Genomic DNA, 27,287 nt, shown 5'->3' with positions numbered 1-27,287 from the left:
TGATATTAACTTTTTAGATCGCTTTAGTACAAATTGTGTATAATAAACATGCACAATATGTGACTTTTTTTTAAAGCAATAATACATTTATGCAGCCATAAACATGTTTTGATAGTTAATATGCCGGTGATTTGATGCTTCACAAAAGTTGCAGACACCTTTACCATTATCAAAATGCTTTTGTAAACAACCAGTTATTCTTTACACCGATTAAAAAAACGGCTACTATAATAAAGAAAATATTTTCTAAATGTAGAACTAAATGATATGCATTGAAATACATGATGGATACTCTTGACACATGAAAGTGTAAAGCCTGCAGCTCACAACAAATGTGGAAGGTTATTGCGCATCATATTTAACAAACCGGTTACTGCTAATTTGACGTAATTTTGCTCGCATGGATAATTGAATATTAATCAGATGATGTCATTACGCTGCTGTGCCGTCAGTCAATTGTTGCATTGCTGATCATGATTTCGAGGATCGATAGATCTGTCCTTCACAACACACGCAGCGATCTCAGATCAGTTCATCTAGACATTCTAATCTGATTCGCGAACTTGTTTGAAGAACCAAATTAGCGAGAGATCAGTTATCAAGATTAAAAGATCCATGATCTGCCAAATCATCTTAGATCATTTAAGCGAGGTACGAAGAACGGACCCCAGTTCCCCATTTACCATCAATTCAAGTGAAGACCTGTCTTTTCTTTTATCACCTTTTAAGTAGTTCAACTGGTTCCATAATAATCTGGAATTACCTCTTGCTTTTTCAATTGTTCTCAGGAAAAAAGCCTCTTCTTTTCTCATAGACACTGTGTACCTGTGCGGTTAACCCATTTTGTCAGGGTCCACGCCTGCTCCCTGGAGTTCTCTGGGTGTTCTCCTGGGGTTCTTCTTGATTGTTGCCTGGGGGTGGCCTTGGTCACCAGCTTTATAAGGATGGCCTTGTACCCACCCTCAGGAGCTGAGTTGACCGATGAGAAGTTCCTTTATTAAGGCACGTTATATAGTTTTTTTGTTCCGAAGCGTAAAGGAATTTGCAAAGGCATTCTAGGTTTAAGCTGATGCAGAAATGTTTAAATGTTCTTAATGTTAATATGTTGCACATGTATTAATAAAAAATGTAAACAATCGCTCCGTACACCCAATTAACTTTGCAGGGACATCAAACATGAACCATCTATGATCTTGTTTAGCTGTGGTAGAGTTAAACATTGATTGCAGAAGTATTAAAATCATAATATTAATACAAGAGCAAGAGACTTGTTGCAAAACACCTGATTATACATCGAGAGAGAATAAAGGTTTACATTAAAAGCATCAGTCTTAAGCAAGGAGCTTATAGAAGTGACCATGTCTGTGTTTATTTCTGAGCTTTCCTTTGTCTCCAGTCTTTTCCTGGGTAGGAGAGGTTAATTGTGTCATTCGTGGAACAAAGATAAATAATTATGTATCTGATCGACCATAATTGTTACAAAATTACAAATGTTTCTAAATAAACAACAACTGTAAATTGCAGATATTTTATCAACACTTTTATTAAACCGTTAACATAAGAGTATGCTTACAACATATACAGGATAATAAAACGATACACTCAAATTCAACAAGGAATTGCAAATACAATTACAGCCTCTAGTAATCTAATCTAAATCTCTTATTTTGTATGCATGGTCTCCATGAATTTTCCTGTTAATTTTATTTGATGTTTTGTCTTTACACATGCAATGAGGTGCACTCATTCATCGTCTTATTTTATTAAAATAGTTCCAGTTTTGCCAATAAAACAGTTTGCAGAAGTATCTATATTTCTATAATCAATATAAAACAGTCATTCACAGTTAATCAGCAGTCTGAGATGTTCTAACCGTCTGTTTATTTCTGATGCTGGGATTTTTCTGATGTTTGACACAAATAAGCTGTTTAAAGTTTCTCTCTTTGTTCTGTTTTTTTAGCAGACTCAAGCGCATGGAGAACATTAGAAACTGGACACATATACCACATCCACAGTAGACATCTGCAGTGATTTTCATCGCTTGTATTTATTTTCAGAGGAAATGCAGGTAAAAAAAACAACTATTATTCATCTTAGGGTGTGTTCCTGATAAGCATTAAAGCATTTCACTTTATTAACACTCCTGATAACACTGACTGTGGCTAATAAAATGAGTACACACAGCAAATCAAAAATCAGATTTCTTTGTTTTCCATTGCTATGACTGAACTTTAAATAGATTTACATTTAGCAGACGCTTTTATCCAAAGCATGAAGATAACAGGAGCACTTCAGATCACCAGAAAACAACAAGATGTAGATGCAGGGACAAGTCTTAGTTATTTTAGCAGTGTGTGTGTTTATTATTATTTTGAAATAAAGAAGCTGAAAAAACAAATATTTAAAAGGAAAAATAGGAAGTGCTATTGTTGGAGGATTAGATCAGTGAAACAGATCAGTGTTTGTGAATGAGAGTGTATGGGTGTTTCCCAGCATGGTGCTGGGTTGCGGCTGGAAGGGAAGCATTTTTACACTGCATTACTGCTACTAATTTCATCACATGTATGCTTGTACACAAACACATTCAGCTCAGTGACGTTAAATATAGCTAAACTTATGTTAATGTTAAATCTACAAACGTTGTCTCTTTTTGTTCCTGAATGATTTGAAACACACAGTAATCAGCAGTAATCAGCCTTTAAAAAAAGAGAAGAAACTTATTTTTGACAAATGTGACTTTATTTGAAACTTCAGTACAAAATTGATAATTGTCATCAGTTGTGAGGCTTGTCGCCCCAGACTAATGTCAGTTTTTGTCCGTGTTCAGCTCAGCACCACCTTCAAGATGGGCAGTTTCCAGTGGCACCACGTGGAGGAACGGACTTCGCCACCTATATATACAGGGTTTGGATTATCACTCACCATAAACTACATACAAAATCACTAGTCAATAAATGATGTCCTCCAACCATCAATCATATAGCACATTAGCAAAACATTAGACTAAAGAAGGCTGTATATGAGGACAATATCAAAGCAAATACTAAAGGTAGTAACTTTATTCCTCTTCAGAACACAAATGAAGATATTTGACTGAAAATAATGAAGATCTTTTAGTCAAATCTGAGAGCTCCTTAATCCTTCATAGACAGCAAGATTCCTGACTATGAGAAAACTTTATGTGGACATAAAACAAAAATAACTTTGTTCAACAATTTCTTCCCTCAGTGTCAGTATAGGGCACGCGTTCACGTGTTGCGCCTCTGACATATAACCTTGGATGCGCCTGTGTATTTTTTAAGAGAGGAAGTCAGAGAGGAAGTCGCGCAGGCATCCAGTGGGGTATATGTCACTGCACAGTGCTTGTGAACGCGTGCCCTATCATCACACTGAGGAGAAGAAACTGAATAAAGTTTGTTTTATGTGAAGGCATATGATCTGTTTTGAGGAGGTTTTTGTAGACTTTGAGTCTGGATGAGGGAGCTCTAAGATAAAGATAAAAATAGTTCTGAAGATGAACATGAGGATGAGTAATAAATAACATAACTTACTTTTTAAAAAATGTTTTATTTATTGTTAATTTTTTTTTGTTTTTAAAATAATTTCTGATTCGTCAATGACATGGCCAGTAATAGATTTATATTTCAATACGGGCAGTTTTTTTTTAATTGTTTTATTTATTATTGATGTTTTTTGTTATTTTATTTTTATTAAAATAATTCCAGTTTTTAATTTAATTTAATTTTTTACTTTATATATATATATATATATATATATATATATATATATATATATATATATATATATATATATATATTATTATTTTTTATTTTATTTTTTTTTATTTTTTTTTTTCTAGTTTTGTGGCCAGATTGGCTGGTGAGTGATAATATTCATTGGAAACCCTGTATATATATCAGTTGATCCCAGTAATCATTGGTCAGGAGTCTCTCTCCTCTGGCTCAAATTACATTTTTTTTAGAGAGAGACACCCAAAATATATGGACCTGGACTGGGAACGACTGAGATTTTTTATTTTTTCATTTTTTTATTTATTATTATTTTTTTTTTATTATACATTTTATTTTAGCATTTGGAAGTGCAAGAGTTAGTGCAAAAGCTGATATTAAAGGTACACTATTGTGTGTACACTATATGAAGGTCTAAACTGTTAAGTTATTATTATAATTTCTTTATTTACATGAATTTTAATTAGAGCCAGTTTAAATGTTGAAAAATAGGAGAGATGTAACAATGCAGAACCAAATTATGCTCCGCTTTCTCTCTTTAAGGTTTAAATGGATGAAGTAGTATTTAGCTAAAGGACTATGGTGGCGTGGTTGGACTGGCTAGATCCACCTATTAAATATGGACATCTCTCCTCATTACCGCTTGGTCTCCGCCTGAAACAAAAACAGTGATCAGGTTTACAGCTTTAATGCAATAAACAAACAACATATAATTAAAATGAAAGCAATAAATGTCAATTTAAATAAAGGACATTTAAGAAAACAAGACTGTCGTCTGTCACTAGCTGGGTTTCCATCAGCCTGTGTTAATGCACCTTTTCAAGCATCACATGAGAAACAAGTTTAAATAAAAATCCCTTAATTCACAAAACATTTTTATGCTCACTTGAGGTCATTTTGCACTCTTAAAAAAGGGTTTATGATGGAAATACATTTGTCAAATTAACTTTGATGTAGCGAATATTTCTCAATTATACTTCCCTTGTTTACTGTTGGCTACGAGGTTACCAATTCCACAGTTCAGCTGCTTTACCAACTTAATGGAATCATTTGCTCATAATTCACATTTATAATTACAAAATAAATATATTTAGTGTACTTTGAAAGGATGTGCTTCACATTAGGATGGAAACTCAGCTCATGACAAATTCATTTGACTGATGACAAAATTTTCAAAATGTATTCATTACCTTAAACCAGCCATGGATACGGAGTGTTTGCAGCTTATACCGAAATCTGTAGTCAGTCTGCAGACAACAGCTAATGAAATCACTGCATTCTGTGTAGAAAAAAGGAAGAGATACATGTAAATATTGCCTTAAATTGTAAACTTTTCATTGACATTCAAATTGTCCTACACAACCATCTTTAGCTCAAGTGAAGATCTCACCTTTTGACCATCCATATTGCTTTAAATAACTGAAAGTCAAGTTTTGGAGGTCACGGTAGTCTGGAAATTTTTTGAACATTAGCAAATACTGAAGAATCCCAAGTGACCACACTGTCGCTGGCTCCCCGTAGTATAAGCCAGTGCTATTAAACTCGGGAGGGCAGTACTGTGGTGTGCCTGAAAGAAAGAGATTTTGTTTCCATTAGCACATCATCTAAATTTCCATGCAAAAATGTAAACAACAGTGTAGATCAGGGGTGCCCAAACCCAGTCCTGGAGGATCTGTGTCCTGCAGAGTTTAGCTCCCGCCCCAGTTAGACACAACTGAACGAGCTAATCAAGCTCTTACTAAGTATACGAGACATTTTCTGTCAGGTGTGTTGAAGCAAGTTGGAGCTAAACTCTGTAGGCCACCGGCCCTCTAGGACTGTGCTTTGGCACCCCTAGTATAGATAAACAACAACAGATGTTTCAAGAGTCTGATGTGAATGACCCTTGACCCATCACAAGAGCTCCTTAGAGCTTTGAAGGATTTACTTACCCCAAAATTCTGTGTAAAAGCTCAAAGTAAGGCGTTCACCACAGCCAAAGTCAGTCAGTTTGACTTCATAGGTCCGCGTGTTAATCAGCAAATTCTCAGGCTTGATATCGCGGTGAAGCACTCCACGTTTGCAGCAGATGTCAGCTGCAATTGTTGTGTGGAACATGATTTTCCATAACACCTTCTCTGGGATTCTGCCTTTGTGTTGTCTTAGAAATTCCCCTAAGTTCACACAGGGTATGGGCCGCTCTAGGACTAGAAAGTAACGATCAGCCTCCACCTTCCAGTCCAGAAGCTTAACAATTTGTTTAGCCTTGGGGCCTTTAGTGGCAAGAAAGTGCAGGGCGATCTCCGCTGGAAGTGGCTGGTCAAAATCATCCTAGAAGAAAGAAAGTTGTTCAGATCATTTGATGGAAAAGTTATTTCCTGTTAAAACTGTTGACCACGTCTATCATAAAAAGCAGTGGGCAGATTATAGAGAGCAAAACAAAGACTGACACATTTTTTTTAAAGGAGAATAACTGACTTTTGTTTACTTAGCATGTTTCTCAAATATCTGCAAACACATAATGGTATTTTTGTGCTTTAGAAGAGTCAAAAACTTACATACAGCACCTTTAATATGACATGTTTAAAATAGACACAGTTAATCAGAGCAAAGAGCACAGACTACTTACAACTTGGATGTATCGCTTAATCTTGAAGTCAGCCATTTTTACTGCCACCTGAAGGCCATCTTCTAAACGGGTTCCTGCGAAAACGGTTCCAAAACTTCCTTTGCCCAGCTTAGCACCAATTTTATAGCACTTTGAGTTGATCTCTGTGAAAAGACAAAGAAGAGAAGTTAATCAAATGTGTGAATTAGTGACAGTGCTGCCTTCATCTAAAACCACCTGCTCCATCAGGGGTCACCACAGCAGATGTAACCCCATCATCTAAACCTTTTTTATTCTGTCTTCCCTATATATATGACTATGAGATATCTATATATATATAAAAAATTCCATCTTAGTTATCAGCTATCCCTGAACAAAATGTGTATTAAAGCCAGTTTAAAGTATAAAAGTCATGAAAGCACTATTAAAATATGTATGTGTGTTGGGTGAGTGGGCTGTCACGGTAGTAAACTTACCAATAATGTGTCTGTCTTTGTCCTTCAGCTCTTCTGGCTGAGGTGAAATAGCGCCCTTTGTCTGACAGGTTGCACCTTTAGCGACAGCTTTACAGCCAGGCTTAGCAGGGACCACATTTGGAGGGGGGTAATGACTACAGCCGGGCTTAGCAGGGACCACATTTCGAGGGGGGTAATGACTACAGCCGGGCTCAGCAGAGACCACATTTGGTGGGTCATCATGACTACAGCCGGGCTCAGCAGAGACCACATTTGGTGGGTCATCATGACTACAGCCTGGCTCAGCAGAGACCACATTTGGAGGTGGGTCATCACCACAGCCGGACTCAGCTGACAGAAAATCTGTAGAAGGGTCATCACCACAGCCGGACTCAGCGGACAGAAAATCTGTTGAGTGGTCATCACCACAGCCGGACTCAGCGGACAGAAAATCTGTAGAGGGGTCATCACCACAGCCGGACTCAGCAGAGAAGAAGCTGCTGTAGGAGCTGGCTGTGAGCTCACTACTACAGTTGGATCCGGCTGAGTAAATGTCTTGAGGGAAGTCATCACTACTGCTGGAGGAGCTGGCTAAGTCCTCACTGTGACCATCGACAGGCTCTACCAGTGATAATTCTTCACCGTGAACACTGTCGGGCTCTACCAGTGATTGTTCTTCACCGTGAACACTGTCAGGCTCTACCAGTGGTTGTTCTTCACCGGGAACACTGTCGGGCTCTACCAGTGGTTGTTCTTCACCGGGAACACTGTCGGGCTCTACCAGTGGTTGTTCTTCACCGGGAACACTGTCGGGCTCTACCGGTGGTTGTTCTTCACTCTGACCATCAACAGGTTCCTCCAGTGATGGTTCCTCAATCTGAACATTGATCTGTTCCTCAAGATGCAAAGATGATTCTTTACACCAGTCACCGATTTCTCGACCTAAAGGAAGAAATAACATGAAACAAAAGGTTTTAGTTTTACTTGAATAATATTTATCCAGTGTTTATTATTGATATGAACAAATGCTGTCAATTATGAAGTCACAAACAAGGTAATTTCTTTCTACTTTTAGTTGTTGATTAGTGTGTGCATATGCAAGGATGTTTTGCTGTGACCAACATAGTGATTTGAATTGATTTGCTGAATGTATATATAATCAGGTCATCTAAATCTTTATTGTTAAGTTTATGTTCAGATACTGGATATTAGACGTCTAGATATTGAGATGTTCCTTTCAGCCATTACATTAGGTAGGCTTATTATGTCATTAAATTAAAAATGTCACATGATGAAATTACTGTTCATAATCAAATTCACTTTGCAATTAATGATTTGTTTTCTATAAAAACTTGTCAATATGACCTTATAGCTGATATATTTTGTATCATATAACAATGAATAAAATAACCCGAAGCTTGGCAAAAACACTAAACCTATGAGAAAAAATTTCATATTTTCCACTACAAATACCATTAAAACATTAAACATCATCATTTGTTATTTAAGAGAATAAACTGTTGGATAATTTTTTTACACAAGTATTCACGTAGCTTGATAATATACCGACTAAACCACTGTAGGCATTTGGTCTGCTTGAGGATGTTTTGTGGTATTTTTATGTACTTTGAGGATGAGAGAGTGCTCAGAGTTCATCTAAAACATCTTGTGTTCAGAAGATGACGGAAGGTGTTGGGTTTGGAGTGACATGAGGGTGAATAATTAATTACGCAATTAGCATTTTTGGGTGAACTAACCCTTCCATCTTGAAGCAGAGAAAATTATTTAGTCTTTACGGATTATGAATGCATAATTGAAAAACTTTATGCAAAGCAAAAACACTTTACCTAGCGTTTGTCTTGTTTGTAGTCTAAATATCAAAACATTAAATCAAGAAGCATTTTATTGACAAGTAAAAATATTGTCTTGTTTTCAGAAATATGTCAAAATTAACTGAGTTTTCCTTAAAACAAGGTAAATAATCTGCTGGGGGAGGGTGGGGTTATTTATTTTTTTTATATTATTTGATGTGTTTACATCAGTAGCTTAGATTAGGCCTGATTTAGTACTGTAGTTTTCATTAGGCATATGTTATTACCAAAAATCTTATTCACTTTTATAAAAATATTTACAGTAAGGTAAAATAAGTGTAGAGCCCTACACAGACTCCAGTATACAAAGTGAGCTACATGTTTTTATAACACACAACAATATTTACCATCACTTTTAGTCACGGAGGATACCGTGACCAATCCTTCCTGACGGTCGAATCTTTCATCTTGACCTGAGACGGTGGAATTGTTGTTTCTTTTTCCCAGGAAGAGAGCAATTACTCCGAGTACGGTAAATAACATGGTGAATTAGCCTTAATAAACCGTACGCTATCAACTGACAATATAAGAAAAGCAAATTATACAAAGCAATCTTTGTACAACTCGCTAGATACTCGTCAAATACAGCAATGGCGAAAGTTGGAATGTACTGGGTGTGTCTCCCAAGAATTCGAACGCGTTCCAACGTTTCTACAGATACGTCATTGGTCAGATTTGCTTAGTTTTTCTTAAAGTTGAAAAATGCAATATTACGCGGTTGCTTGTGTCCACGTGAGTTTTTGGAGCGAAATAAAACGGATTTTTCAGGAAATCTTTGTTTGACTCGTAAATATTTCCTGTTTGATGAATCACTGGTCGTTTGGTTAACCAGAGATTCGTTTTTTTAAATCAGGGTCGATTTAAATACATTCACAGGTAAGATTTGTCTCGGCATTTATTTTGCACGTCTGATGTCAGTTATTGGCGATAAGCGCTTGTATACATGAAAACCGAGATATTATAGTGTATATCCGTTAAAATCAGCAGATCTACCTTATCAAACTCCATTTACACTTCAAATAACTTACAAAAGTAATGTGATGCTGAGGTTAATGAAATGGCGGCATGTCTTACTGATTCCTTTTTGGCTTTATAAATTACTTGTTCATTAATTGTTCTGTTATTTGACAACAAAGAGAAGAAACATTTATGTTAATGTTCAAAATTGAATTTAACGTTAGACTCTTATTTTTCACATCTGTTTGTTAAAGAATGGCTAAAATTGTATTTATGTAGCAGTATTATAAACATAACTATTAAAAAAAGTGATAATTTTAAGTTCATGAATTATGTAAGCATTATACCTGAGTTGTTTCGGTCAGTGTCCTGGACCATCGCTTTTTCATGTTGGATTTTGAGAAATGACACCTAAAAATGCTCTCAAAATACACTTAAAGATAAAGTACTGTAAAAAATGTAAAATGAGAAAATACTGTAGACTGGCTAAAAAAAGGAACTTATCTAGTAAGAGTAGAACCACTAGTGCTTATCTCTGCACAAGTCTGAGTGTCTGTAAATCATTATAATAATGTTAAACATGGCTGTTCTTGGTTTATTAGGATGCAGAAGAAATATACACAGAGAATGTGATGTGACTGATAGAAGAACAAACCTCCAAGCACCACAAGTATGTAGAGAGCAGATATTTGCATGCTTGTTCAGAATTGTTCCTGAATATTCATTACAGGGTTCATTATGTGTATTAAAGAAATGGATTTATTTTATTATGATGATCTTAGATGTTCACATAAAAAAATGTGGTTACAAACTTACAGTGTCCAGAATAAATGAGTATAGTGTGTACCCTTCTGTTTTGCAAAAAAAAATGTATTAACACTTTTATTAAACAGTTAACATTTAAAGCAGTTAAACAGTATGATCACAACAATTTTTAGGATAATAAAATCATATATTCAATTTTAATAAGATATATACATACTGGAAGTTATTTCGTCTGTCGAGCCTTTAGTTTGTAAACCGTATTTTGCCTTATTTGTGTCTTTAACCCACTGCAAAGTGCACGTGTGAGAATACATATATTTGGCAATTTACCTGTTTTTATTGTATTTCTGACCTAATAAATACAGCCTTATGGTGAGCAAAAAAATACTTTTCCCCTAAATACATTAAACTAAATATAAATGTTTCCAAACTTTTGACCAGTAGTGTAACATCTTAACTATTATCTTAATTACATCCTTAATTTACAGAGTATACACTCACCGGCCACTTTATTAGGTACACCTCACCAGTACCGAATTGGACCCACTTTTGCTTTCAGAACTGTTGTAATCCTTCACGGCATAGATTCAACAAGTTACTGGAATTATTTCTCAGAGATTTTGGTCCATATTGACATGGTAGCATCACGCAGTTGCTGCAGATTTCTCGGCTGCACATTCATGATGCGAATCTTCTGTTCCACCACATCCTAAAGGTGCTCTATTGGATTGAGCTCTGGTGACTGTGGAGGCCATTTGAGTACAGTGAACTCATTGTCAGGTTCAAGAAACCAGTCTTGAGATGATTCACGCTTGATGACATGGTGCGTTATCATGCTGGAAGTAGCCATCAGAAGATGGGTACACTGTGGTCATAAAGGGGTGGACATGGTCAGCAACAATACTTAGGTAGTTTGTGGCATTGATACGATATTTAATTGATACTAATGGGCCCAAAGTGTGCCAAGAACATATACCCCTCACCATTAGACAACCACCACCACCAACCTGAACTGTTGATACAAGGCAGGATGGATCCATGCTTTCTTGTTGTTGATGCCCAATCCTGACCCTGCCATCCGCATGTCGCAGCAGAAATTGAGACCCATCAGACCAGGCAATGTTTTTCAAATCTTTTAGTGTTCAAGCTTGGTGATCTTATGCAAATTGTAGCCGCAGTTCCCTGTTCTTAGCTGACAGGAGTGACTTTCCATCAGCTCGAACCAGTCTGGCCATTCTTCTCTGACCTCTAGCATCAACAAGGCATTTGCGCCCACAGAACTGCTGCTCACTGGACATTTAGTATTTTTCTGATTATTCTGACCATAAACCCTAGAGATGGTTGTGCGTGAAAACCTCTGTAGATCAGGAGTTTCTAAAATACTCAGACCAGCCCAAACTGGCACCAACAACCACACCACGTTCAAAGTCACTTAAATCACCTTTCTTTCCCATTTTGATGCTCAGTTTGAACTGCAGCTAATAGTCTTGACCATGATTACATGCCTAAATGCACTAGACAGGTGTACCTAATAAAGTGGCCGGTGACTGTTTATTATCTGGTAAGAATCCAAACATTTTTAAAAGATGTTTTACACAATTTCCCATTAAATCTTTATTAAATAGTTTTAGATAGCTGCCATAAGAATATCTGTGTACATGTCACTTTTTTATCTCTGTCTTTAAAAAATTGAATAACCGAATTATTGCAGAATACAGTGAGGATGCCCTGTTATATTTTTATTCACAGCTTTGCATCTATTTCAGTATTTGTGTAAACAGTAATATCCACTGCATTAAATCAGACATATTTAAAGAGAAACCTATTATATGGCTCTTTTTACAAGATGTAAAATAAGTCTCTGATGTCCTCCAAAATGGAGGGGACGCTGGATCCACACACAGACAGATGTTTCTGAATATTCCCTGCAAAGATCATGATATGGATTAAAGGGTTCAGGATATGGATTAATTTTATTTTAATATGTTCCTAGATGTTCACATAAAAACGGCTCTAAAAATGTAGTGTCCAGCATAAATAAGTATCACCTTTAAAACTTTATAAATATTTTAATTAAATAATGACCATTTGTATTACAGAGATTTTATTAACTCTTTTATTAAACTGTTAACATAAGAGTATGCCTACAACATATACAGGATAGTAAAACAATACACTCAAATTCAGCAAGGTATTGCAAATACAATTACAGCCTCTAGTAATATAATCTAACTCTGTTTTCTAAATTAATTTGTACACATGACCTCCATGATTTTTCCTGTTAGTTATAATTTTATTTGAGGTTTTGTCTTCACACATGCAATGCGGTGCACTCATTCATGATATTATTTATTTCCTTAAAATAGTTGAAGTTTTGTCAGTAAAACAGATTTGCAGAAGTCAGAATTATTTCTGATTCTGGGATTCTTCTGATGTTTGACACAAATAAGCTGTTTAAAGTTTCTCTCTTTGTTCTGTTTTTTAGCAGACTCAAGCGCATGGAGAACATTAGAGACTGGACACTTATACCACATCCACAGTAGACATCTTCAGTCATTTTCATCGCTTGTATTTATTTTCAGAGGAAATGCAGGTAAAAAAACAACAACTATTATTCATCTTAGAGTGTTCTTGATAAGCATTAAAGAATTTTACTTTATTAACACTCCTTGTTACGAGTTTAAGATGTTTCAGTGGGATGCTGTAACATTTAGGTGAGACAGGTGTGATGTGTGCGACAGATCAAGGATGAGGCAGGAATCAATTCTCTATTTAAAAGTTTTTTTTACTCAATGGTTTAAACCAGGGGTCACCAATCTCGGTCCTAGAGGGCCGGTTGTCCCTCCAGGATTTAGCTCCTACTTGTCTCAACACACCTGCCTGGGTTTTTCAAGTATACCTAGCAAGACCTTGATTAGCTTGTTCTGGTGTGTTTGATTAGTGTTGGAGGACACCGGGCCCTCCAGGAACAAGTTTGGTGACCACTGGTTTAAACAATATGTTACTATAATAAATGGAAAAAGGAAAACATTTTTTTTACAATTGTTCTCTTTAAATAAAAACAACAAGAGCAAGCCAAATCAAAAGAATTAACAAAACAAAACAATCCCTAAATTTAAAGTCCGAACTAGGCAACAAAAATAAATAATAAAAATAAAAACCAAGATCTTTAGTGTACACGAAACCCGAACTAAACTAATTAAACTACAAAACTCAAGGTTACACAGGTGGCAAAACACTCAAACTAATCTAACAAAAGTTCATCTAATCTAAAATAAACCTAAGAAGACGGTCATAGGCTCAGTTTAGAATCACACAACAAACATCATATTATTTTACTCAAAGCTGATGAAGTTTAACAAGTAAACTTGAATTACCACAGTTACCTGAGATAATAAATACTACACAGCCTAAGCATGTCAAAAGAAATTGCGTGGAGCACAAAAGGTATGCAGAGGCAGAGCGCACACCACACGCTGGTCTCTCTGAGCTTTAAATGCTTGCGGCTTGTCTGTAGATTGACGATGTCATAATGATGATGGACAGATGCTGAACCAATAAGAAACTTAAGAGTTGAGTAAGAAGCGGAGAGGGTGAGAAAAATAAATACACAAAGAAAAAGAACTAACATCAAACATCACACTTCTGATAACACTGACTGTGGCTAATAAAATGAGTACACACATCAAATCAAAAATCAGATTTCTTTGTATTTCCATTGCTATAACTGAACTTTAAATAGATTTACATTTAGCAGACGCTTTTATCCAAAGCATGAAGATAGTAGAAGCACTTCAGTTTAGCAAAAAACGACAAGATGTAGATGCAGTGACAAGTCTTAGTTATTTTAGCAGTGTGTGTATTTGTATTATTATAATTATGAAATAAACAAAGAAGAAGGACAAACAGATAGTTAAAAAATATTATAGGTTTGCTGAAGAAGTAAGTGCTGCTGAAACAGATCAGATTGTCTTAAAAGTGACCAGAGATTTAAGCTGCGCAATATATCATTTCAGCATTGATATCGCAATTTGCAAATCAGCATAGTCACATTGCAGGGACCTCAATTTCAAGTAGGGATTATAATTAACCAGTAAATTTGGAGCACATGATTTGATTACAAAGTCTTAACCTAATATAATAGTGTGAAAGATTTTTGATGTGTTTTTAAGGCCTGTAAATAAGATTTCAAGTGAATTTAAAGGGCACCTAGTTTATCCCTTTTTTCAGATTTAATATAAGTCTTTTGCGTCTCTAGAATGTGTATATAAAGTTTCAGATCAAAATACCCATCAGATTTTTCATTATACCTTTTACAAGATGCTGTTTTATACTGATTTACAGCAGGGGGTGGTTTTGTCGTACTGCGCCTTTAAGCCGAGTTCTGCCCGCCTACTGTTTCTAACGTTACATGCCTCCTCCCTCAGCTGCGTCAGACAACAGACAGACTTAAAGGAAGAAGCTCTCACGTAGCGTTTGTCAGATACTACAGTAAGAACTAACCTTTACTAATCAGTATTGTGAAGTTGCATTGATGAGTCACACATAATATCGTTACAAAGTTAACGCGCGCGCGCGCGCACACACACACACACACACACACACACACACACACACACACACACACAGATACACACGCACACACAGGCAGGCAGACAGACAGAGCGCGCTTAGCTTAGTTAAGGCTAACCTCAAGTACTGTGTGGATATCTGTTATGCTAATGTACAAAATAAACCTGATTTAACTTCCACAAACCGGGATTGAAGCGTCTTCTTTTATAATTGTTCTGACACGCGGCTGTGCTGATGAAGTAAAGCTGAAGTAAAACGCTGTAATTAATTACACACATACTCTGTTTTAAAACACTTTAAACATGTGAAACTTACTCTTAATCACATTTGATGATAATTGCTGATCCTAGCGAACAGAACAGACCTTTTATTCCCGGTTGCTTTGTGTATGTCTGCCTGGTCTTGTTGACATATACACGTGACTACTGGAACATGTTAATGCGCGCAGCTGTAAATCAATTCGGTGGGCGGGGGGATCGCACACCTACGTAATGGTGCGATCGATTTGAAAACAGCTCCAATTGGACGACCCTTTTTTTTGTAGTTAAATTGAAAAAAAAGGACTGGGTGTGTTCATATCACCCCAAGATGACGGTCTATACACTATACCAACACACAGATCTGTCCAAACAGCTTGAAAAGTAGATTTTTTGCCATAGGTGCCCTTTAAACTATTTGGGCTCGAGAAATTATAAAGTTTAACAAAGAATGATTGTGTTTATTTGTACAGTAAAGACTCCATGATCTGTTATTTTACAGCTGATTATTGAATTCCTCTACTTCAATACAGAAAGCCATAAAGTGCTGTTTATTTCTGTTTTAGCATTGTTTTTATCTGTGCTTTAATATATTTTTAGTAATTTTGTATATATTATGCAGATGCTTATATGCAGATATTTATATCGCAATATAGAAATAGCAGAAAAACCTAATATAGCAATGTCTGTTTTTTCCAGTATCGTGCAGCCCTACCAGAGACTCAGCTAGAGTTAAGCAAGTCACTCCAGCAGGACGGCACATTAAAGGTAAAAGTCCTTTCAATTCATTTTGTGCACTTTTAAGCCATAAGCCTGAACTAGTGTGTTCAGTTAAAGGGGTGCAAATAGTGGATAGCTAATGCTTTACAATCATTGGGTCTCATTCACTAAACTTACACATAATTTTATGCATGAAAAAGACGTTTAAAATAGACACATAAATCATGATTAATCAAAAACTTTCTTACTAATATTTGTTCTAAATGAACAAGAATTTATACCACATATACACAATAATCATTTTAAGAGTTCACACTTAGCTCATGATTTATACATAGCTTCTTTGGCCTGCTGTCTCGGGAGAGAGCCCTGAGCTCAAGGGATCCTCGGGCCCAGGGCTCCCCCCTTTCGCAGGGCGAGGGGAAATTGAGCTCAGGTCGATCTCAAACTCCCCCGCCACGGTAAGACATTGAAAAAAAGTTTTAGGCTTTCTTTATCTATAATAAAGAGCATGTTTGGACAGTGGGAGGAACCCGGGGGAAACCCACGCGGACACGGGGAGATCATGCAAACTCCGCACAGAAATACCAGATGGCCCAGCCAGGACCCAACGTCATTGGTATACTTGCTGTGAGGCAACAGTGCTAGTAGTCACTGGGCTAATGTGCCGCCCATTCTGGATAAAGGTGGAAGGAGGGTTGGAGGTTTTTTTTTTTTTCCAGACGAAGATAGTTGTCGAAAGTAAATGATAATAAATATAGTGACTTGGGATCCTTTGATTGGAGGATCATGATTAGCTAATGTGGGCCAGCTGGGTCAATCATGAGCACGTGCTCCTCTCGAAATTAGTTTAAAATTAAACTTCACATATGACGAAAAACAAATCGCTGAAACTGAAAACCGAATCTCCGCAGTGAAAAATGCTGCTGCTCCAGTCGAGGGTAAATTACAGATGCTAGAGAGGCAAATTCTGGATTTAACCAAAAATCTGTAAAATAGAGTAAGAAGGAAGAACATATACGTATCATTGGGCTTACATAGCGGCTGGCGCTACTTATGCTCAACTTTATTCTGCCTCTCTCAAAGTTACACACTGGGGAATTACTGAAGTATTCCAGGATCCAGCAAGTGGACAAGTTTTTATCGTCACTGAAATGAATATCCCAATAAGATTGACGATGATCTTGTTTCTATTCGTTTAGCTCCTTTCTGTTATCATGGTGACAATGAATGTCGTGTGTGCTTATGAGAAATGGTCGTGCTAACTGAGCCAGGTTTCTCCCAAGGTTTTTTTTTTCCTTCATTTTCGCCCACTGGTGAAGTTTTTTTCCTTGCCACTGTGCTGTAGTAGTGCTGTCGCTTCACAGCAAGGTCGCTGGTTCGAGCCTCGGCTGGGTCAGTTGGGGTTTCTGTGTGGAGTTTGTGTGTTCTCCCTGCGTTTGCGTGGGTTTCCTCCAGGTTCTCCGGTTTCCCCCACAGTCCAAAGACATGCGGTAAAACATATGCTGGATAAGTTGGCGGTTCATTCCACTGTGGCGACCCCGGATTAATAAAGGGACTAAGCTGACAAGAAAATGAATGAATAAATTAGTATTATGGTTCTTCTGAGTGTGCCAGTTTAGGTTCAGTTCAACACACAGTTCAGATTTTTTTGTTATTATGTGTTTGAAAGTGTCATGTTGGAGGCATTTACACAGTTTGCTGTTTTAGGGGCGTGTTGCTTCACATGAAATTTAGTTTAAAATTCCCGCCCAACTTAACAAGGGGGCGGAGCCAAGAGCTCACCCGCTCTGTGTTTTCAACAGACAGGCAGACTGTGAAAAGTAGCAATTGTGTGAGGATTAGCATTTAGCTGCACATGAACGACTCAGACACAGACCAAGCAGAGAGTACACAATCATTTGTGTCTTTGTATAGTTTTACAAAAAAACTGTGTGCTAGTTTAAAGTGCTGAGCTTGCACGGCACACCAGACACTCTCTGTGGCGCAGCAGAAACATGAAGTGTCCCGAACATGATTCTAGCATGAATCAGAGTATTATTAGCATAGTTCTAGCATGATTCTAACATGAATTAGAGTACTGTTAGCAAAATTCTAGCATTAATTAACATGTTACTAGCGTGTTTAGCGACTTTAACGCTGTCTACGGGTGTAGAAAAGTGATGTAAAATTATACGTTTTGGAATTTTAAAAAAATTGCATACTGACCTCCGGGAAAACTCCCGATCATAGATTTTTGTGTAATTCTCTGGCTCTGGATGGCCAAAGTCCTCCACTGCAGCTTGATCCCGCATTCATTTCAAAGGAGCGCTACCCTGTACTAAAATGGTGGCTCTATTGAATTATTTCTTCTAATAGACAACAACAGGGTAGGCGACATCTAATGTATATATCTATGGCATGATTCTAGCATGGATTAGTATGTTGTTGACATGATTCTAGCATGAATCTGACATGTTACTAGCACGTTTCTTGCATGAATTAGCATGTTACATGATTCTAGCATGAATTGGCATGTTGTTAGCATGAGTCAAGCATGAGTTAGCATGTTGTTAGCATGATTTTAGCATGTTACTAGCATATTTCAAGCATGATTTAGCATGTTGTTAGCATGAATCTAGCATGTTACTAGCACATTTCTAGCATTAATTAGCATGATTCTAGCATGGCTTAGCATGTTGTTAGCATGATTCAAGCCTGAATTAGCATGTTGTTAGCATGATTCTAGTATGAATTAGCATGTTACTAGCATGATTCTAGCATGTTACTAGCATATTTCAAGCATGAATTAGCATGTTGTTAGCATGATTCTAGCATGTTACTAGCACATTTCTTGCATTAATTAGCATGATTCTAGCATGGCTTAGCATGTTGTCAGCATGATTCTGGCATGTTACTAACATGAATTAGCATGTTAGTATGATTCTAGAATAAATTAGCATGTTGTTAGCATGATTCTGGCATGTTACTAGCACGTTTCTAGCATGAATTAGCATGTTACTATTATTCTAGCATGATTCTGGCATGTTGCTAACATGATTCTAGCCTGAATTAGCGTGTTGTTACCATGATTCTGGCATGTTACTAGCACATTTCTAGCATGAATTAGCATGTAACTTTGATTCTAGCATGAATTATATCAAAGGAGAAAATTACATTTGTACTTATTTACTTTAAAGGCTCTCTTAGGTAAACTACAATCTTTCTAATTTGCTAACAATTCACATAAGCAACCAATGCACTAGATCTGGTTCCTGTATTATGATTTGATCTTTCTGATGATCAAGTAATATTTGCGTTAGGGGCGACACAATGGCTCAGTAATTAGCACTGTCACCTCACAGTAAAAAGGACACTGGTTCGAGCCCTGGTCGGGTTAGGTGCTCCGGTTTCCCCCACAGTCCAAAGCCATGCGCTATAAGTAAAATGAATTTGGTGTTTGACAGGGTGTGCGCGACGTGTCTGAGAAGCGAGGAGGGATGTGTTGGGGTATGCAACGTATTTGAGGACTGGGAGGGAGACGCGTGATTTACGAGAGATTATCTCTCGCTTGCTGACATCCGGGAGTCCCTGTGCATTTGCAGACTTCCCGCCCTACTCATAATTCCCTCTTCATATAGCCGTATGCCTATTACATATCCATAATTACATAATATAATAATGTGATATAGCCGGGCTCGGATCGTATGACTTTCTCACTACAATCGATCCTCTCCAGAGTTTGTTTCAATCGAGCCGAGACCACCTCATTTAGGCGATCTCGGACCGATTCATTTGGCGTGTATCCGAACGTGATTGCTGGTTTCACATAAGCCAAATAAACCGCGCTAATTGGGCAAACGAGACAGGTTCCGAAACAAAAATTTAAGTGAGAAAACCCCCTTATTGTTTTTATCCATGCCTAATCTGAGATGCTCTGAAAGTGATTCATCTTTTATAAATCGTTTGTATTAATGCAACAAGTCCAGAAACTGTAGTGAACATCATGATTTTGGAAATAATTTCTGTTAAAAGGACTAAACAGCGGAGTAGATTTTTCCATCTAAAAGCAGTATTCAATACGTCACCATTTAAAAAGTGGATTAGAATGATTTCTCACGTGATGGTGAAAATTGTCATAACTTTTCCACTATATTATTGTAAGCAGAAAAGACAGAGAAATGGCAACGCACCAGCCTGGCGCAAGGTTTCCGAAGAAATACGCCACAAAATACCCCATAAAAAGGACAATAGTCTATTTACAGCCCAGATTTGTAATCATAATTGGTGGCAGAAACATCAAGGACAGAATGACGGCTCCATAGATGACACTAAGCAATATCACACCCATTCCTTCCCTAGCATTGAAACTGCTCTGTAACGTACAAACACTCTACTGTCAGTACAAATAAAACAACTAATCAATACCAATGAGACTCATTTAGTTAACAATGCGATAATTAGTTAACAATACAAATAAGTAATGACTTGGCAGTTGGCATTTCTGTGTGGAGTTTGCATGTTCTCCCAGTGTTGGCGTGGGTTTCCTCCGGGTACTCCGGTTTCCCCCACAGTCCAAAGATATGAGCTATATGTGAATTGAATAAACTAAATGTGCCGTAATGTATGAGTGTGTGAATGCGGGAGTGCATGGGTGTTTTTCAGTACTAGATTGTGGGTGCACATATGGGATTTCATACATGGGAGTTTAGTAGGTCTGGAAAATTAAAACACTCTTAATAATACTATTATAATATTAAGTGTACAATTACACTTATTAGCCCTCCTGTTTACTTTTTTCCCCAATTTCTGTTTAATGGAGAGATTTCTTCAACACATTTCTAAACATTATAGTTTTAATAACTCATCTCTAATAACTGATTTATTTTATCTTTGCCATGATGACAGTAAATTATATTTGGCTAGATATTTTTCAAGACACTTCTATACAGCTTAAAGTGACATTTAAAGGCTTAACTAGGTTAATTAGGTTAACTATGCAGGTTAGGGTAATTAGGCAAGTCATTGTATAACGATGGTTTGTTCTGTAGACTTTCGAAAACAAATAAAGCTTAAAGGGGCTAATAATTTTGACATTAAATTGGATTTAAAAAATTAAAAACTACTTTTATTGTTGTCGAAATAAAACAAAGAAGACTTTTTCCAGAAGAAAAATATTATCAGACATACCGTGAAAATTTCCTTGCTCTGTTAAACATCATTTGGGAAATATTTAAAAAATAAACAAAAATTAAAAAGGTGGCTAATATTTCTGACTTCAACTGTATGGCCATACACCCAAAGTATTTCACAATCTCTCAACACTCCCACCAGTGTGCAGCATCCACTTTGACGATGTGACAGCAGCCACAGGACAACGGTGCCAAGGCGCTCACCACACACTAGCTATAGGTGGAGTGGAGAAACAGCGATACAGCCAATTCAGTGGATGGGGATGATTGGGAGGCTATAATGGGTAAAGGCCGATTGGGGGAATTTATCCAGGAGTTTGTTACATCCCTACTCTTTACAAAAAGTTTCATACTGACGTCACTGTATCCGTTCGGTCGCCTACTGCGTGTGCTTGAAGTTTGGACTTGCTATTTACTCGCAATTTACATCTTAATCATAAAATACTTCCTCATTTGCTAAGTATTTGTCTCTCCTACTTAGGGTGAACAAACCCTTAATACATTTATACAAACAAAACTGCTTAAAAACGTTCTTTCTTGAGCATCCGCCTGTTGTTTGTAGCTTTAGCCTGCTATCGCCGCTGGTCAGCTAAAGTTACCGACTTCTTTTACCATACCCTTTTGACTTACTGGCCTTGCTCTGTATCCTGTACAATGTCGCTTGTGTCTCTGTCCTTGTGTGCAGGTGAAGCATCGATGGAGGCGTTGGAGCTGGAGCTGGAAGAAGTGGAGTCCCAGATCCGCACGCTTACGGTGAGGCGGACGCGGCTGCGGGAACAACGGGCGTTGCTTGTTGTGCCTAACGCTAAGGCCGCCTCATCATCTAAGGTAAGTGGAAATTACAACCACATCACTCCCTCTACCTCAACCCCGCGTCCTTTTCTGTCCAGGCCCAGCGCACCCGGGGCGCGGCTCGGCCAGGTGTCGTTCACGCCGACACTAGGCTACCACGGCGCCTGGGTGCAGCCGCATAAGGTGCTTGCCAGATCCTGGTTTAGAACGTCTCCTCCTCCCATGTTCGAGATCTCCACGTAGAACCGCTTCTCCCCTCTCCGCGAGACGGGTCCCGATGTGGCCATCATCAGTGACTCGATCGTTCGTCACGTGCGTGCTGCCTCCTCCAAAGGTAATAAAGTACGTACTTTCAGCTTTCCTGGTGCCCGTGTAAGAAATATTTCTATACAGATTCCAACTATCCTGGGCGCTGCCGAGAGCCCTGGTGCCGTTGTCCTCCATTTGGGGACAAACGACACCGGGCTCCGGCAGTCGGAGATCCTGAAGAAGGACTTCAGGAGCCTGATCGAGACGGTTCGACGCACCTCGCCCGCCACGCAGATCATCGTTTCTGGGCCGCTTCCTACCTACTGCCGAGGAAATGAAAGGTTCAGTAGACTTTTAGCTCTGAATGAATGGCTATTAACATGGTGTAAAGAACAGGGATTGCTCTTTGCTAATAACTGGAATCTTTTCTGGGAGCGTCCTAGGCTTTTCCGTGCTGAGGGCCTGCACCCTAGTCGAGCCGGAGCTGAACTCCTGTCGGACAACATCTCCAGATTACTTCGCACCATCTGACTAGCAGGTAAAAATTCACAAAATTCACATTATAGCCACATAGACTCTTGTTCACCCCACTTAAACATCAGTAATGCATATCTGGCGAATCCTATAGAGACTGTGTCTGTTCCTCGTATTATTAGATTAAGAAATAAACGTACTGTGTGCTCCAGAAAAAATCTATTAAGAATCAAACCAGAAAAACCGGTAAAAAGTGAAAATACAAATTTCGTAAAGCTTGGTCTCCTAAACATCAGGTCACTTGAACCTAAAGCACTTATCATTAATGAAATAATAACAGAAAACAATCTTAATGCACTCTGTCTCACTGAAACCTGGCTGAAACAAAATGACTATATTAGCTTAAATGAAGCAACTCCTCCAGGATTCTTATATAAACATGAGGCTCGTCAAACTGGTCGTGGTGGTGGAGTTGCATCAATCTTTAGTGATTTTCCTAATGTTAATCAGAGAAACGGACTTATGTTTAGCTCCTTTGAAGTATTAGCACTTAATGTTCAGCTTCCAGATACTATGCAAAAACCTATGTTATCTCTCGCTTTAATCACCATATATAGACCCCCAGGACCCTATGTCAATTTTCTAAAAGAGTTTTCTGATTTTATTTCTGACTTACCAGTTAAAACTGATCAAATTGTAGGTAACTTTAACATTCACATAGATGACGCTAACGATACATTAGGGCTCGCGTTTATGGATTTAATACACTCACTTGGGATAAAGCAAAACGTTGTGGGTCCAACCCATCGCTTAAAGCATACATTAGATCTAATTCTGTCTTATGGAATCGAGGTTATTGACGTAGACATTATATCACAAAGTGATGATATTACAGACCACTACCTCTTACTATATAAGCTGTGTTTACCTGAAATTAGCAAATCCGCTCCAATACTTCGCCCTAGTAGAACTATTGTTCCGTCAACCAAAGATTAATTTATTAATAACTTACCTGATCTCTCTCTATTTCGTAATGCACCCGCAACCTCAAATGATCTTGATGTACACTGTTAGACATTTCAAAGGGTTTTTACAGTAACTTACTGGCAACACTGTTGCCAGTAAGTTACTGTATTTTAGATTTACAGTATACAACTGTAAATCCGTTTACAGCATGTTACCGTAGTGTCTGAAAATGGTTAACTACTGTAAAAACCTAAGTTAACAGTTAGCTACTGTAAACCTTTTAATTTTGTCCTAAATATTTTATAATATAATTTTTATTAATATTATTTTAATACTATAGACCTAAAAAAGACACAATTACAAAATATTAACAAAATAAACACTCTTTATTTAAAACATTGGAGATGCTTAAAACAAGCTTAAAAATGTGTAAAAACATTACATTTCAATCATTCAAAATATTTTATTTTAAGAAAAAAAAAACATTGAAAATGACAAAGCACATTAACATACATGTACAAAACTAATTTAAGTGTCTGACCTGCATATTGTTGAGAAAAAAAAAACCAATTGTACTAAGTACTACTGACATTAAACCAGACACAATTACAAAATATTCCATTTTTTAAAACATTAATAATGCTTAAAGCATTTAAGGAAAATGTGTGAAAATTACATTAAGCAATAAAATCAACACATTAAAAATAAATAAATCACACAAAGCACTAGAACATACATGTACAATAAAAATTTAAACTTCTGAATTGCATATTGTTGGAAAAATAAATATTTGTAACTATTAGCCGACTCAGAAACAACCCAACTTTAAAATATTACTAGTTCTGGTGTCAAATGCTCAACAAGGTCTGAATTCACATGTTCAAATGCAATTCATCTTTATTTCTATTGCACTTTTACAATGTAGATCAATGATGTCAAAGCAGCTTAACATAGAAGTTCTTATAAATTGAAGCTGCTTCAGTCCAGTTTTCAGAATTGAAGCAGTAAATGTCACTGCTGAAAGTCCAAACACTGAAGAGCAAATCCACCGATCCACCAATCGTAGCCAAGTGATCCAGTGGCGACAGTGGCATGGAACAAACTTCACCAACTGACGAAAGTGTAGAATAAAATCCCTTGAGAGATACCAGGCTCAGTTGGGCACGACCAGTTCTCCTCTAGCCAAACTTGTGCAAGGCCGCAGTCTAGGCACCAGAGGCTTGAAAGTTCACCAGCGGGTGGTCAGGCTGGCCCATTGGATCAATGCGGAAACTCATTGATCACGTGTGTCTTTTAGGATTCACTCCTCCATGACCACCACAGCATCTGGTCAGGATTTGGCCCAGTCCAGGATTATGAAGAACTCTGGATAAGGACAAACAGACTAACATAAGCATAGAAGAAGCTTGTTTAAAAAAAATAAATCATATACTGGTTAATTATTTTGAAGCATGGCAGCTAGGTTGGGGTAGTTTTCAGCTAGTACTGAGCAACTGGCTCCTGCTCATAACCTGCTCACTACCATGTTTAAAAGATAACTAACCAGAATGTCCTGTTTATTTTTTTCCCTAACAAGGTTTTACAAAAACATTGTAGCATTTGTGATGGGTTGATTCACTGCAGGACAGATTAGACTATTTGTTTTATGTATTCCTAATAAACTAAAACTGACTGAATACTGATACAATTATTGAGAGTGTCTCACCTAATCCAAGTTCTCAGTTAGCTGGTGAAAGAAGGATAACTCACTGTTGTTCATGGTTGTCATTCTCTTCAGTACTTCTCCTGCTATCTTCTGGCTCACTCTGGTTGTTGCTGTGCATTTTGTTTCATCCTCTGGAATTATTTATACAAAAAATTGTATTATTTTATTTATTACAAAATATTTAGGCAACATGAAATGGGGAAAAAGACATTTAATACATAGACAAATGCATGTATCCCAATACTAATTATTGTATTTTGAAATGTCTGACCCATGACAGACCTCAATCTGCTCAAAAATATTATAAACAAAGATGAAAAAAAACCTACTAAATGGTTTAATAAAAAAGGGAAAACGATTTTTTTATTTAGCTAGCAACTAAACATGTGACACATTTTGTATTAAAAGTAACGTTAATATATTGAGAAACAAATAGATGTACAGTACTTACTGTTGTATGAGGTCCAGTTTGCACAGGCAGGCTCCCAGTATTCTATTTTGAGACCATAAAAAAGCCAAAAATACAGATAAGAATACCATGCTACAATCCACAACCTCCACACAACTTTTTTTTAAAAATGCTGTTTGTTTCTTCAGACAAAACCTGCTGCTGTGCCAGTGCCATATCTAAACAGAAAAAAATATAATGGTAACAATTATGTTAAACCAAATGTCAAGAGTTGTGATAAAAAAATAATTAGCAAACAATAAATAGCAAAAAGGTGGTTATTAGCATAATGCATAGAGGTAAAATTGGTTTTATATTAGCAGATTCAGACTTCCCCCTTAATAATTTAATTTCATAAAAGTATTATTTGCAAACTCTAAATAGCGAAATCATTTTAGCAGCTAATGACTATCAAAGTACAACATGCTCACGGTCAAATAAACAGTGTTAATGTTGATTTCAAGTCATACTGGCATGCTAATTCTGATCGAATATTCAAAGTAACATGGTAAACAGTATAGAGTCTTTTAAATGAACGAATGTGCGAATATAAAACCAACTTTACCTCTATGCATATTGTAACGTTATAGATTTACGTTAACGTTCTTATAGGTTACGTCGCGATGTTATTTTCTCAAGCTAACGTTATAAGTTACTCTAAACCAGAGAAAAATAAGTTCACAACATCTAATATATATAGTATAAATCAATATAAGTTAAACGTTGCACGTTAAAATGAGTTTGAGTCCAATTCAGTATAAACTTAGCTCAGTTTAGCTAACAGTTAACATTACCATTTTAAGATCGCTTCAGCCAATGTTGCCGAGCAAACAAATGCTAATAGAGGTGCTCAAATCAATGTCGAGTGTTGTCAGCACAGACAGACGCGCTTTTACCTGGATTATTTGATGGTCTTTCATTCATATTCTTCTGGGGGAAAACACTCTCTGCCGGACCGTTGTCTCGTGCTAAGTGTCCTCCAAAACTGTCTGCATACCTCTGGTTCCCTCCTAAACCAAAACCCGCTGCAACACCGGTTCCTATGTAAATAAATAAAAAGATATGACGAGAACAATGGCTAATAGTCATAAACAGTCTTATTTAAAGTAATAGTAGTGTTAATGTAATAAATTAAATAAAGGTAACATCTTAATAGATGATATATTTCTCAAATGGGCGAAATAACGCCAAGCCAGAGAAAATAATAATAGCCAACTTTATACTTTACTTTGTTCTATTCTCGTCCACAAAACATTCTGTAAAATGAAACACTGCCTCAGCTTACCAGAGTAAAGTTTGTTAAATCCAGTATGTTCTTCAGGCACACTAATAAATTGTCCTCCAGAATTGCTCCAGGGTCCTCAGGCAAAATGTGGTGCAGAGTAGTCGAATCGCCGCAAGGTGGCGTTGAAGCAGTTGTGGAAAATACAGTATAACACACGAATTTTTACAAATACAGTACATCGCTGTATATGTTGTTCGACGTCACACTAAATTCCCATAATGCAACGGTAAATACAGTTATTTACCGTAAAAGGAATTTGCAGTA

The 27,287-nt window shown here is 37.1% G+C and overlaps 2 protein-coding genes and 1 long non-coding RNA gene across 7 annotated transcripts in view; 1 reads left to right on the top strand and 2 right to left on the bottom strand.

Annotated features, from left to right (window-relative positions):
• Window positions 1–27,287, top strand: part of LOC147839422 (uncharacterized) — a 51,437-nt gene that overhangs the window by 3,466 nt on the left and 20,684 nt on the right. Inside the window, exons 1-9 of one of the 5 annotated variants that reach the window (XM_087298572.1) lie at window positions 672–1,002; window positions 1,964–2,068; window positions 2,828–2,904; window positions 10,222–10,289; window positions 12,870–12,977; window positions 14,812–14,875; window positions 15,913–15,981; window positions 21,790–22,683; window positions 24,883–25,595. In XM_087298572.1, the coding sequence (XP_087154698.1) occupies window positions 12,972–12,977; window positions 14,812–14,875; window positions 15,913–15,981; window positions 21,790–22,139 (489 nt within the window). In that variant the 5' untranslated portion in view covers window positions 672–1,002; window positions 1,964–2,068; window positions 2,828–2,904; window positions 10,222–10,289; window positions 12,870–12,971 and the 3' untranslated portion in view covers window positions 22,140–22,683; window positions 24,883–25,595. Of the gene's footprint in view, window positions 1–671; window positions 1,003–1,960; window positions 2,069–2,827; window positions 2,905–10,221; window positions 10,290–12,869; window positions 12,978–14,811; window positions 14,876–15,912; window positions 15,982–21,789; window positions 22,684–24,882; window positions 25,596–27,287 lie in introns of those variants that run through there. The other 4 variants (XM_087298571.1, XM_087298575.1, XM_087298578.2 and 1 more) reach the window with 4 other exon arrangements.
• pimr128 (Pim proto-oncogene, serine/threonine kinase, related 128) lies at window positions 4,075–9,254 on the bottom strand. Its single transcript, NM_001441551.1, is given in 8 exon segments — window positions 4,075–4,403; window positions 4,940–5,028; window positions 5,140–5,316; window positions 5,681–6,059; window positions 6,358–6,500; window positions 6,813–7,572; window positions 7,612–7,733; window positions 9,010–9,254. Coding segments are annotated over 8 exon segments (1,824 nt in total). The 5' UTR covers window positions 9,146–9,254; the 3' UTR covers window positions 4,075–4,385.
• LOC147839423 (uncharacterized) lies at window positions 23,953–25,815 on the bottom strand. Its single transcript, XR_015518814.1, has 3 exons — window positions 25,742–25,815; window positions 25,335–25,421; window positions 23,953–24,950 (listed from the first exon to the last, which is right to left on the bottom strand). It is a non-coding gene; the product is annotated as an uncharacterized LOC147839423 (long non-coding RNA).

The sequence above is a fragment of the Danio rerio genome, chromosome 20, assembly GCF_052040795.2.
Source record: "Danio rerio strain M-AB ecotype USA chromosome 20, GRCz13ab, whole genome shotgun sequence".
Lineage (NCBI taxonomy): Eukaryota > Metazoa > Chordata > Actinopteri > Cypriniformes > Danionidae > Danio > Danio rerio.
This window is presented reverse-complemented; position numbering and strand designations above follow the sequence as displayed.